Consider the following 13,790-nt stretch of genomic DNA (forward strand, 5'->3'; position numbering starts at 1 on the left):
GTGGATTGGATTGGATTGTGTACGTTAGGTAAATTGGAAATACAATATTGCCTGTGTCAGTGTTTGACATTGAACTTGAGCTATTGAATTGTGTGTAACCAAAGTGTAAAAAAAGATGTTAAAATGTCTAAGATTCTTTACTCTACATTTATGAGAAACTAAGCTTATTAAAAACTGCATTTAAAATAAAAGATACCTTAAATGAAGCACACATTCAAATTCCAGCCATTGTTTAACTACATTTATAACACTTTACTGTGTTGTGGATTTGCTTTTAAATAGATATAATTGCCATTTTACCCATCAATCTACATTTAATCACCCATAATAAAATAAAGACAATTCAGAGTCTTTCCAAAAATTTATTAAAAATCAACCATTCTCTCATATCTAGAACTCAGTCATGTCCATGGCATAGTTTCTTAGCGTGCCTTTAAACTGTTTATATGCAAGTAAATCCATTTAAAAAATCTGACTACAAACTACAGTGTTGTAAACCCGTGGAATGAACAAGTCCTGACTAAATGTTTAGTAGCATTTAACAGGAAATATTTATTTTTCTTCAATATTTTCTGCATATTTACAGTGTTGGTAAATAATTCAGTTACAGTTTTGTAAAATGTGTGCTTTTAAACTAGGATATAGCTCAAAGGCTATCTAATAAATAATTATCATAGTTAAATTAACAAAATATTCTCACAAAAACACCAAAACCATTTTTAAATCACTGTAAAATTTCAATGTGTTTCTGAGAAAACGCCAGTGTTTTTATTTAAGGTAAAAGTCAATATATTATAAAAGATAAATTAGCTTTTAAACTTAAACTCTGGACGATATGAACAAATGGTTCCATTAAAACAAAGTAAAAGTAGGAATTTTGTTCTGTGATAAAATAAATCTATAATGTAAATTTCCATGCACATGACCTGTCTCTATACATTTATACACATGTTCAGAGTCTTATCCGGCCTGAGACGATGTCCTCGTACACACTTTGAGAGAGTGGAATATAGGTTTTTTTTGAGCTGTCCAGAAAGTAAAGTGGATCTTGTATGGCCTGAGGACAGAAGCCATCCTCCACTAGCTTTTTCTTCTGCTGCTTAAAGGTCTCGGTCACATCTAAGGAATTCTGTGGACGACAGGAATAACAAGGTCCAGTAGCAGATCACATTTGATATTGCATTACCTGTTATACTTTGTGCAATACATTTTATAAAACCGTGCAATATTCGTTTTGCTTTTGCAAAGTTTATTCTTTTGTAATTTTGTGTAATTTGCAAATTTTTTATTTTTTTTAATCTTTTTATATATCCTGTATGCTTACATTTCTATTTTTAAATATAGGTATAAACACTTTTATATCTTTATAACTCCCTCAAACACACCTGCTATGCCCATCAATGTATATCCTCACACATTCTTTGCCATAATTTTCTTACCTGGACTCTTACAAACCATGGCCAGGCATATGCTGGAAGGTTCTGAATCAAATGGCTATACAGGCATTCTCCATCCAGTTCATGGCCTTCCTTTAACACTACTGCTGCCATCCCTGCTCTCCCCTCATAGCCTGTAGATGAACAGAAACAATGTGAGTAAGGAGAATAATTACTCACTCAAATTCAAGGCTGGCATCATTTCCAGTTTTTAGGGTACCCACACTGAAAACTGGCTATTATTTGGTACATAATTATAGGTCAGAATGCCTCTATTACATTAAAACACGAAGGTTTAATACTAAAAAGACAAACAGTTTGGTAACTAATTTTCAGAAATATAATTTAGGTATGCAGAGAAGTTTATTTTATTGTTGCCTTAGAATGTTGCATTACGTTTTTAATCCAAACTCCCACCGCTGTTTAAAAGAGCTATACTAATTCTATAATTATAAGGTCAAAGAGGACTTCAATAACCTGGCACAGTGACACCATAGACGTTCACATCCTGCAGGAAATCCAAACATCCTAAAACTTCTGACACCTCAGTTGTGGCCACATTTTCTCCTTTCCATCTGCCAGGCAAAGAAATGAAATACACAAAAACAGTTAAAGGTGTGTAAATAAACAATAACAGTGAATTATAGAAACCTACCAAAATAATTAAACATTTAAAACATTGTGGACTTCCATTTGTTCCATTTGTTTTGTTGATAGTACACATGTAATGACATGTAACATATTTAACAGACCAGACAACACACAGATTGTTGATAAGTATTTCATCTTTAATGAAAAAGATGTTAGCATGTCTGGTTGTGCTTGTTTTGTTGGCCCTATTAAAGATAGGCAAGTTATCTATGCTACGCAAAGTCATACATTACCATACCATGATCAGGTTTGTAAACTATATGCTTGTAATAATTTGGATTGTCCAAGAGCACAGCAAAAAGATTGTGACACAGCAAAAAGAACATCCAAAAGGACATATTAATCAGTGGATCTATTACTTATTTTATTATCTATTTGTTTATTTTATTTTTATTTTTTATTTTAGAATAGTCATTAGTCAAAGTTAGCAAAAAAATTAATAAATGAATTAATAATTTTAATGAATTATTATATACCATTACAAGCACGCTCAAAAGAACATATCTGAAGATAAGTCAGCAGGTTCTGATTGCAAAATCCACAATAAACACTAGATGGCAGAATTCGCTTAAACAGAGGTTGTGGCTCATCGCATTGTGCCAAACTTCGTAAGAGAATTGTCAACCAGACAACCAAAGTAAGCCATACATAAATTCAGGTGAGCAAAAAGACAGTGTAAACGTGTGCTGGGGTCAGATGAGTCCATATTTCAGCTTGTTTTAGGGGAAAAACAACTGACGTCTCCATGCCAAGCTCCAAGTTCTCCATGCCAAAGATGAAAAAGGATGCTTCATATTGTTAGCAGCACATGTTAAAAAGCCAACATGTCATGATATGGGGGTACATGAGTGCTCATGTCGTGGGTGCCTTACATGTGCGTGAAGGTACCATTGACACTGAGGCGTAGATTGGCATTTTAGAGAGACCATGTTGCCATTTATATACAGTATATTGCCATCGGGGTGGCGTATTGTCCCGGGAGGTCAATGCTTATTTTAGCAATACAATTCTGTATAGCTTGTTATGCTGACTGTTATGCTATCCCACTGCCAAAGAGACCCGGGTTTAAGTCTCAGTAGTGCAACCAGCACTCTACAGACCCCTTTGAGACGAAAGAACGCATTGGCTCAAATGACCAATAACTGCAGGACAGGGGACATCAAATAGTCAGCGATAGACCTTTCATTAACTCAGATTAATGATCCACAGAACTAGATTAGAAATAAATATCTAAAATATACAATCTTCTAGACCAGGAATTCTACTAACTTTAACCCTACAAATGTGCATGAATAATGAATCCAAACTGGAAGAAAAGAGAAACTTCTGTTGGCTCCCCAGTAATACTTTTAAAAATACTGTCCCAGGTTTAATAGATCACCACAGCCTTTTGTCACATTCCTTCTCAACGCCACCCTGCCAAATCTGAAGAAGATAAACGGCCCCATTGAGACCCGTGTAATTCTTTTGCCATCGTCAATGAAGGGCCCAAGCTTTTGACCTGCTGGCATGCTTGCTAATGTGACTATTGTTCTCCAATCCTCCACTAGCTGTTTCCCCCCATTAACATCCCACAGCCGGTCATCGGGTGTCTCACATTTACTCTACCGCAACGTACACTGCTCCTTTGATAAGCCTCTCCGGCTCAGGCTTTGGAAGAGAAGCTTTGCGTCACTGTTGGCATTTTCATGAATGGACGCAGCCTAGATTTTGACCTGGCTCTTTAGCAGTACTGCCAGGTTTTATTAGTCTCAGCTATGGGTTCCGAGGAGTTGTGGGGAGGAAGGATGAGGGGGGGTCCATCCTGAGCATTCTCATCAGTGTGAACTCATACACATGAGGGTTAGAATGTGAGAGAGAGAGTCTACACAGCAGGGTGTTAGGATTGACGCCCATCTGATGAATGGCTGCCCATTAATCTTCAAATTCAGCACCTCTGTTGGGTGTTTAATGAATGATGGACAACAATGCGAGTACAAGGCTTACCCTGAAATGTTTCCTGGGTAATTATGCTTTCTTATTGTACTGGTGTGGACTCGATGGAACAAAAATATACACCAAATTTTTCAGAAATTATGATCACAAGAAAAAAAAAACAGTGTTTACCTGAACGTGTCTCCTATCCTGTCTTTAAAGTAGACAAAGTCTCTGTGGTCCTGAAGCATTAAGTCTCCTGTGTTGAAATACACATCCCCCTCCTTAAACACGTCTCTCAGCAGCTTCTTTTCAGACATCGCCTTGTTCCCCGCATAACCAAGAAAAGGGTTGGTGAAAGACAGGGGTGCAATCAGCAAGCCTACTTCACCTGAAACAACACAGTGTAATAAATATGCAACAGCATATAACTTCCAACAACAGGAAAACTGGTGAATACAGATAACGTTTTACCTTTATTCGCTTTCAGACAGCGTCCTGCGACTGTTCGGATAGGCTCGTAGGTTTCTGGGTGACATTTCAAAAATTCAAAAGGTAGGCTGCGCTGCAATAGAGCAAACAGATAAAAAATAAGTTAAGTATACAGCAGAAGTCTTTTTATAACATTATAATTCATTTACCACATAAGAAAATCTTCCAGGAATATTTGGTCTACCTCAAAGTTTAAAAACTCATCATTAACCTTGTTAAAATAACTGGCACGCCCGACGGGTCCGATTTCAGCGGTGTAGTTAACGAAGCCGATGCTGGCCTCGGTTAATCCGTACCCCTCGCAAATCCTGATTTTTCCAAAGCGACTTGCAAACTCTTTCCAGACGTCTGATCGTAGGCCGCTCCCTGCAGCGATACGTACTTTATGTGCCGTCTCCTCTGCAGTCTGTGTACACGTTAGCACAAAGAATTAACAGCTAAATGCAGTCAGAATACACACATTTAATCTAGATTTTTAACAGTTTGTTTTTTAAGTGTGACCACATACACCTACGGTAAGAAAAACAGGTTTTTTATATAATTACGGTGAATTTAGCAGACACTTTAATCCAAAGCGACTTGCAAAACTGTGACAGTATACTGTCTAGGCAATTGAGGGTTAAGGGCCTTGCTCAAAACCCCCCAACAGTGGCAACATGGCAGTGGTGAGGCTTGAACCAGTGACCTTTGGATTACTAGTCCAATACCCTAACCACTAGACACTAGGCTATCATTAATCTAAGAGCGGGCTGTCAAGACTTGCATGGCGCTTGAGTTTGGGGACTGTTTGTGGTTCCATGAGCTTTCCAGTGACAGTTTATTAAAGTACTCACTATGGAGTTTAAGGTGTTTTCTATGGCTATGTAGCCTTTTTTTAATTAAATGTAAATAAGACTACCTTTACTGTTATTACTGTGTAAAAGCATTAGCAATTCTTTTATAATCAAATAAAATGAATAAAATAAAATAAAAACAATAGTGACTAAATTCTGTATTTTTGTGATTGACTTTTTAAATGTTAATAATAACAGCTATTCAAATGTAGCACAGGAAAAAACATATTTGCACATGTAGATAATTAGAATAAGTCATGTAAATACCTTTGGTTGGTTGACTAGGTATCGACAAAGCTCTCCGATATACTGGAACACAGTAACCTGGTACTTGATGCAGTCCTTCCAAAACTGGCTGGCAGAAAATCTTCTCTTCAGGACACAGGTAGCTCCTAAAACAAGTTAAAACATGTTAGGGCTAAGATATTTCTGCCACAGCCATAAAAACGTGAATGAAATGTGGTCTCCATAGACAAACACTGACAACAGAATGTATTCAGTGATGTTCAACATAGCACTGTCATTTTTTAAATGTCTATGAACAACATAACAGCTCAGCCATTGATGAGAAGTCTACACAAGCTCACATAGAAACTCTAAAGCATGTGGCATGTAACATTGTCCTGCTAACATTGTCCTGTTGGGGATTTGTAACTGCAGCAAATGGGAATTATTTATTTATTTATTTATTAGGATTTTAACATCATTTTGGTTACATTCATGACAGGACAGGTAGTTATTGGTTACACAAGATTCATCATTGTAAGTCATGGACAATTTTGTATCTCCAATTCACCTCACTTGCACGTCTTTGGACTGTGAGAGGAAACCGGAGCTCCCGAAGGAAACCCACACCAACACAGGGAGAACATGCAAACTCCACACAGAAAGCATGCGGACCACTTTACCTGGAAATCAAACCCAGGACCTTCTTGCTGTGAGGCCCCTGTGCCACCCAAAATGGGAATTAACCATATATTAATGTCAAAGGTTTTGGAATGTTCAACAATCATGTGGTTATTGGATGTACTGGATTTTAAAGCCTTAAAGCCAATATAATCAATGCTTTTAAATATTTAATTCTAGTTCAAACAACCATATAGACCAACCAATAGAGCTCTACTGATTTGTTAGTTTGTTAACTTTGAACAAACCTAAACAGACACACACTGCAATTTTGTGGTACAGACCTTTACATAACCTCATATTTTTGGTATAAAAACAGTTCATATTTGTACTGCCAGAGTACCTTCTTTTTACTGCACTTCCTTACTTAGCCATAGGGACTTCCAGGAATTGTACATGTTGTAAACACGTGTTACCACACTGTTTCCTGAGGCCAACATGTTTAGGTATTTCCTGCGAGAGCCCATAAACTACTTACTGAAAACACAAAAAGATCTGCTAAAAAAAAAGTCCAAACTTTGAATCTGGGACACGCCAAGAAAAAGTGAAACTACAATAACACTACTAGACCATACATGTCTCAGACTACATTAAAATTCTGATACTTAAAATTATATTTTATTAGCTGCAAGTTAAGGTACTGGACTACTAATCTGAAGGTTGCTGGCTCAAGCCCCACCACTGCCAGGTTGCAAATGTGGGGTTCTTGAGTAAGACTCTTAACCCTCAATTGCTTGCACTGTAATATAAGGCTTCGGATAAGTGTGTTTCTTAATAGCCTAATGGTGAATGCAATTCCATACCTAGATCAATGCACCCGCCAATCCCGAGGAGAGAGGCGGCCATGTGGTAGAGAGGCAGGGTAAGATAGATGGTATCGTTTTCGTTTGCCCCAGACATGCGAAAGAAGGCCATGCTCATCACAGCTTTTATGTGGCTGACTCGGGCAGCTTTTGGAAGACCTGCATAAAAAACAAAAGGAAAATAATCTGAGGGATATCAAGAGAATCTTTGAAATGTTATTACAATAATGTTTAAAAGTTTAGATCAGATCACAACAACTATTTTAAAAAGCCCAAATCCATGGGGACTAATACAGGAATTAACAGACTGCACTGGATTTTGGATTGTGTTTCAATAGAGGATCTGTAGAGATCAGGTACTAATGTTGGATGAGAAGGCAGTGTTCACAATTAATGTTCCAATTTGCCCCAAACTCATTGTACCAGGTCTATATGGACCATAGTCATGCTGGAACAGGAACGGGCTTTCCCCAAACTGTTGCTACAAAGTTGGAATTATACAATTTAGCTGATGACAATAAGCATGACTAAAAGACCTGAAGGTTTGCGTATAGTTTTGATGATATATTGTATATTGAAAGAAATTACAATAGGAACTGTTTACATAACTAATAATTGTGGTAAATCATTTTAAGACATGACACACTGCATAGGTAGATAAAATAAATAATTTCAATAAATATCTAAAATACATTCTGAAAATAAACCAGAAATCCAAAGCACCTCAAAATCCACCATATGAATAACCTTCTGAGTCCCCCGACTTAAACATTGTTAAAGATATTTGGGTATATCCCAGACCTATGAGCATTCTACAAAAGAAAGTGTGTTAGAATTCTTAAACCAATAACAGAAAATCTGATACTGACTTGGTGTGGTGTCTAAATCTTTACACATACAACAATTACTATTCTATGTTTTATGGTTGATCATATATAAAGTAACTGTGCATTAACATGGAGACTAATATTGGAATTTTTTTTTTGCTGTGAATCAGTAAAAGATATAATTTAGGCAATTTATTAAATTTCATTCAATTAGATTTTAAACTTTTGTTTTAATCAATTTATGGCAGTTTGGTTTATAGATGTTCCCTCAAGTATGTTTCCTCATTATAAAACTCTTTGCTGATTTATGCCAACTGAACTCCTTAGTGCAGAGAGACTGTTTAATTTGAAGCCAGCATTTGTAGAAGCTTAAACATTTCAGCTTTAAAAAAACAAATACAGTTTAAAATAGGATCGCTTCAAATGCCTCTCACTACTGGTAATAATCACCAACAACTGGTACACAGGTTGATTAGATGACTAATGAATGTAATTGGTGGAAAATATACAAATTAAAATAAGCATTTGATCATATAAATGATTATATTACCAACAAAGCCAAGAACACAAGCACTCATTAGGAGTTTTATGGGCTTTTTTTTTTTTGATTGGGTGCGGCTCGGCTACACAGTTCCTCTGAACATGGGAAAATGTTTTAGTGTGCAAGATTCCACCAACCAAAACAACCACTAACCACGTCCTCCGCCCGTTGCTAAAAGAAAAGTAGCTGAGCAGTACCTGTGGTGCCGGAAGTGAAGATGAAAAGAAAGTTTGATGTGAGGTTTGGAGGGGGAAGATCTAGTTGTGGCTTCTCCTCTGAGGCCAGATCTATTTTCTCCAACAGAGTCCCGACGTCCGGATTTGAGGAGTTTTTTGCAGTGACCCACACGTTAATTTTGTTTTCCAGTAGGGTAGAGAGGACATCAGCAAGAGATTTTACCAAATCTAAGGGAATCAAAGAGGAACACAATAAATATTTTATAATAGCAGTATATTAAAGGATACACCGTGTAATCATATAGTCAGTGTATGATTACTTTCACTGGCCTGTTTTGGCACCCAATGGACATAATTAACCAAGTCTGAGGGCAGTAAGATTGGATGGGGAATTATCTCCTATCTGCTACAACAGCAACCAACTGGCCAGTGATGTATCTGTTTTTTTCTAACACAGATTTGTGTACAGGCCATGGTCACATGTTAGGAGACCCAAGAGAAACATGTTTTTTGGGATTCTTAAACAAATTAAGATTAAATGTCTTAATTAGACAAAAATGTTAACATTCTTCCATATGATTAGCTAGAATGTAAATTAATTAATTTTTAACCAAAATGTCTGTATTAAAATAAAATAAACAATGATACACTAACCACAACCCTCTAATTAGGCACAAAATATAGAAACCGTTGAGGAGATAGATAATGCCAAATATTGGATTTCAGCAGAAAAACAGCATATTTAATAGACGTGATGTTTAAATGGCCTATTACAGTATAGAATGCCCAAGTTTGTGACGCTTATCACAAATGGATTTAAGTTTTTGTATTTAGCAGTGATAGTGTATAATTACTTTACATGTGCCAATGTTTGGACCCCATAAGTCAGTAACAACAAGCTAGTAGTAACATAGTCGCTGGCTGAAATCACAGCTTGAAAACACTTTGTCTAGCCAGCTAGGAATCTTTTAGTTCTTGTTTCAGGAATTTTCACCCACTGTCACTGGCACAGGTCTAAATCTGAGGTATTCTTGGGCCGTCTTGCATGCACATGTTTAATATCCACCTACAGATTTTTTATTTTATCTGTCTGTCTGTCTGTCTGTCTTCTATCTCTCTATCTTTTTTATCTATCTGTCTGTCTTCTATCTCTCTATCTATATATCTATCTATCTGTCTGTCTGTCTTCTATCTCTCTATCTCTTTTTATCTATCTATCTGTCTGTCTGTCTGTCTGTCTCTCTATCTTTTTTATCTATCTGTCTGTCTATCTTCTATCTCTCTATCTTTTTCATCTATCTATGTATCTATAATCTATCTATTATCTCTGTATCTATCTATCATTTGTCTGACTGACAGCTCACCTCAAATTGTAAGAAGAGATTGAATAGTTTAAATCTTATAAAATACAATACCTGATCCTACAATGAGGACTGATGCTCCACAGCTGTTCAGACAGTGCAGAAGAGATTTGGATTTGATGTTGGAGTTGATGAAAGCCACCTCACAGCGCAGTTTACTCAGTCCGAACCAAACACACACAAAGTCGGGTTCGTTACTCATCCACAGCGCCGCTACGTCTCCGTGTTTTATACCAGCCTCACTTTTAAACAAGTTCGCAAACTTGTTGCTTCGTAGATCCACGTCCCTGTATGTGTACATTTCATTCTCGAAAACAATAAACGGCTTATTAGGAGTTAGTTTTGCCTGATCGCAGAAGCGGTGGAGAAAGGTAAGAACTCCGCGCTTCATCCTCGCCATCGTCGCCTTCCCGACCTTTCGGACCTTTAAGTAATACATCAAATCGTCCCAGAAATACGGGTAAAACATTTTCTGAAAAACCAACAGTGCTGCAACTCCAGCCGTTAACGTGGTAAATATCCAAATAAACATTTTTATAGAAAAACAGGGGTGTGTTCTTGTTTGTTAAGAAGAAGTTTGAATCCCGCTGAACGAAGCTGCAGTATCCCTACGTTTAAATGCCTCTACGCTCTAATGCGCATGCGCACTACTTTAAGTCTAGGACAGCATTGTCAGTAACTTGTTGTAACCTGCAACATCAGTCAGCTTCAGAAACAAAATATTCACGTGTTTAATCCCTTAAAAAAGTGTTGCAATCTTGGTCTGACCACTTCCTTTATATATTCATGTGTTTTACTATCAGCTTTCACTATCAAAGTCTCGGTGAATCCGGTGCCACACAGAGTAAGGCCATATACATTTACACTTACATTTTCAGCATTTAGCAGACGCTTTTATCCAAAGCGACTTACAGTACTGTGACATTATACAATCTAAGCAATTGAGGGTTAAGAGCCTTGCTCAAGGGCCCAGCAGCATTCTGGCAGTGGTGAGGTTTGAACCAGCAACCTTCTGATTACTGGACCAGCACCTTAACCACTAGGCTACAGCTGCCCCATTTATAAGTTTTACATTATACTAATGTAAAACTTAAAAATAACTGTATATAATAACTTATTTTTAAATAATAAGATGTCAGGGCCATGTTCATTTCATAGCTAAGTACCAGTGTGTCACCCTGACATCTTTTATCCACCACAAAAATTGATTTACTAGGGCAGGTTTTGGAACACTGTTCATTAGTTATTCCTCTTTAGTAATCAAGGTTTGATGAAATTGGAGCTTATAGCCAGAAACACTGTGCACAAGGTAGAAATACAGGGAGTCAATTACTTATTCACACGAGATTAAACCCGTTTATGTTACTGTGCGGCACTCTATCAGTTGCGCCACCATGCGGCCATATAGGGACAAAGCAGAAATACAGTATACTGTTGACTTAGTCCATTACACAGCATTAGGTCTACATAATAAAATGTACAGCATGCTATACAGCAGGACTGCTGTGCCAAGGTGATGCATATTTCTAATCTGTGAGTTTAAGAATTAAGTTATTTATTTCTAAATTCTTTCTAGATAGAACGTTAATATAATCTCTGTTTAACTGCATTATTAAAGTTGTCTTTGGGACTGCCATTTGCAGTGTAACCAACATTTATAGTAGGCCTAACACAAGCTGATTCTCAGACTGGGTACCACTATGGAGTACACAGATATATGAGATTCGTTTTAGTTTAAGGTCATTGGCTTAAAAACAACACTCACAATGTTCTAATCTCAATAGCAGAAACAAAGCAGTGCATACATACATCAAATAATTGGCCACCAGTCAAATCACCTGAAAATAGATGCACATCTATTAGCCTACATAATGTAATCTTAATCTTTTAAGTGTTTTAATTAGGATATCTTTGAGAGATATGGGTTAGATTGGCCACTGATTGCCCTTTGAGCAATGCCCTTGACTCCCAACTGCTTGAATTGTATTTGACACAACTGTAAGTCACTCTGATAAAAAAAAAAAAAAAATTGTTAACTAGAATACATTAAAAATAAAAACTATAGGCCGCTCAGGTGGCGCAGCGGCAAAAACACACGCTGAAACCAGAGCTGGATCTCGAATACATCGTATCGAACCTCAGCTCTGCCTTGGCGGCTGAGGCTGAGCGGCTACATGAACAACGATTGGCCTGTTGTTCAGATGGGCGGGACTAAGCCGGATGGGGTCTCTCTCTCATGACTGGTGCAATTACGACCTCTGCTGGCTGATTGATGGCGCCTGCACAGAGATGAGAAAAGAGTGCTCTTAGGGTGTGTCCCTCCGTACACGCAGCTAAGCTGCACTGCACTCGTCAAAGTGTAGGTGATAAGATGCATACGGCTGCTGCCCACGTGTCGGAGGGGGCGTGGGTTAGCTTCGTTCTCCTCAATCAGAGCAGGGATCGGCATTGGTGGAGAGGAAGCATGATGCAATGGGGTAATTGGACGCACTAAAAAGGCAGAAAAAGGGGAGAAAATGCATAAAGAAAACAAACAAAAAGAAACTATAGTAAAGTGTCTGATAAAATTATTCACTTTTTTGGGGGGGGGTGGGGGGGGGGTATATTTTAATCCTGTAAGTGGTATTATATAATTATATTGTAATAAAAAACTTTCAATAAAGTAAAATTAAGAAATTCTGAAATGGGTATTCCTGAGAAAATGCAGAAATAGAAGCATATTCACTAGTGGTCAGACCTTTGGCGTAGCTGTGAAGAAATGTGTAGTACAGGTTAAGAAATGAGAATACACTGATGGCCTATTTATACAACGTGAACATGTTTGCTTACTTTTTTCCTTTTGGATCTTGTGATTTGTTACAGCACATGTAAGTGTTTGGGACCAATCTAGACACTAGATGGCAATGTAGGGTAATGTTTAGTAGTTTACCTACTCAATAATTGCTTTGGTTTTGGTTAAAGGAAACTGGCGACAAGGTGAATTCTGGTATTTCTCGGTACTTTCAAATTGGCATAAACGTGCAGTTGTGGGACAGACAGACTCATATTAACTTATTTACTTGTGAAACTTATTTACTTCTGGACACTTTAGGTTTTTAAGAGCTCGTGTTGAGAAATAGGCCGAAATGCTTTCAGAAAATATAAAGAATTTTAGTTGGAACACAAATAAGCTACGCATTATAGTTCTGTTTAATTACAGACAAATTTAGCTTAATAGTACTGAAGTCATACAAGGTATCCGTTGTAACAGAAAAAACAACCTAAAAACGAGAAATATCTCGTTATAAGACAACGTATGTATTGTACATATAAATCTGATCTATTCAAAAAACAGAAGTGCTTGATCACCCCCTCCCCAATTAACCCTACAGACTGGGTGAATAAAGATTTGAGTAAAGTTGTTATAGTAGTATAGTATCAGAGGACTTATACCTAGTTGTGGATCTTAAATGCTACGTAGCTTTAAATTGTTGCTGCAGTTGTGAAGTGTTGATTAATATGCAATTACTGAATGGGAAAAATGGGAAATGCAATCCACAGGTCATTTACAGTCGATTTAGAACTACTGGTGTATTCTTTTGAAGAAGAGGTCAGGCAAGTGCACGGGGGCCCATGGCTTGGGGGCTCCACGACATGAACTCACTTCACTTCAATTTAATTTCACCTACCTTTAATTCATTCTGATCAGCTATCAGCATGCAGCATATATATATATATATATATATGAAATTTGTTGAGGGGGCCCCCAAATATTTTTTTTTGCACTGGGGCCAATAAGCTCCTAGTTAGGCCACTGGGTCAGGGTAACGCGAAAACAATGTAATTGAAATTTTGCATTTCTCTTTCGTGC

The 13,790-nt window shown here is 37.3% G+C and overlaps 1 protein-coding gene across 1 annotated transcript; it reads right to left on the reverse strand.

Annotated features, from left to right (window-relative positions):
* Positions 1–764: 764 nt before the first annotated feature.
* LOC134332288 (long-chain fatty acid transport protein 6) lies at positions 765–10,472 on the reverse strand. Its single transcript, XM_063013864.1, has 10 exons — positions 9,995–10,472; positions 8,601–8,807; positions 7,036–7,194; positions 5,594–5,718; positions 4,705–4,899; positions 4,476–4,566; positions 4,194–4,392; positions 1,914–2,011; positions 1,440–1,570; positions 765–1,129 (listed from the first exon to the last, which is right to left on the reverse strand). Exons 1-10 carry the CDS (start codon positions 10,470–10,472, stop codon positions 953–955), a joined length of 1,860 nt encoding a protein of 619 aa, XP_062869934.1. The 3' UTR covers positions 765–952.
* Positions 10,473–13,790: the final 3,318 nt, after the last annotated feature.

Source organism: Trichomycterus rosablanca, chromosome 18, assembly GCF_030014385.1.
Source record: "Trichomycterus rosablanca isolate fTriRos1 chromosome 18, fTriRos1.hap1, whole genome shotgun sequence".
NCBI lineage: Eukaryota > Metazoa > Chordata > Actinopteri > Siluriformes > Trichomycteridae > Trichomycterus > Trichomycterus rosablanca.

What these genes read in the sequence shown, in the direction of transcription:
- LOC134332288 (XM_063013864.1), bottom strand. Translation starts at nt 10,472, where the DNA reads ATGTTTATTTGGATATTTACCACGTTAACGGCTGGAGTTGCAGCACTG. An exon ending in CTTCACTTCCGGCACCACAG is followed by an intron (nt 7,195 to 8,600) that starts GTACTGCTCAGC and finishes TTTTTTATGCAG; the next exon opens with GTCTTCCAAAAGCTGCCCGA. An exon ending in CATGGTTTGTAAGAGTCCAG is followed by an intron (nt 1,130 to 1,439) that starts GTAAGAAAATTA and finishes TGTCGTCCACAG; the next exon opens with AATTCCTTAGATGTGACCGA.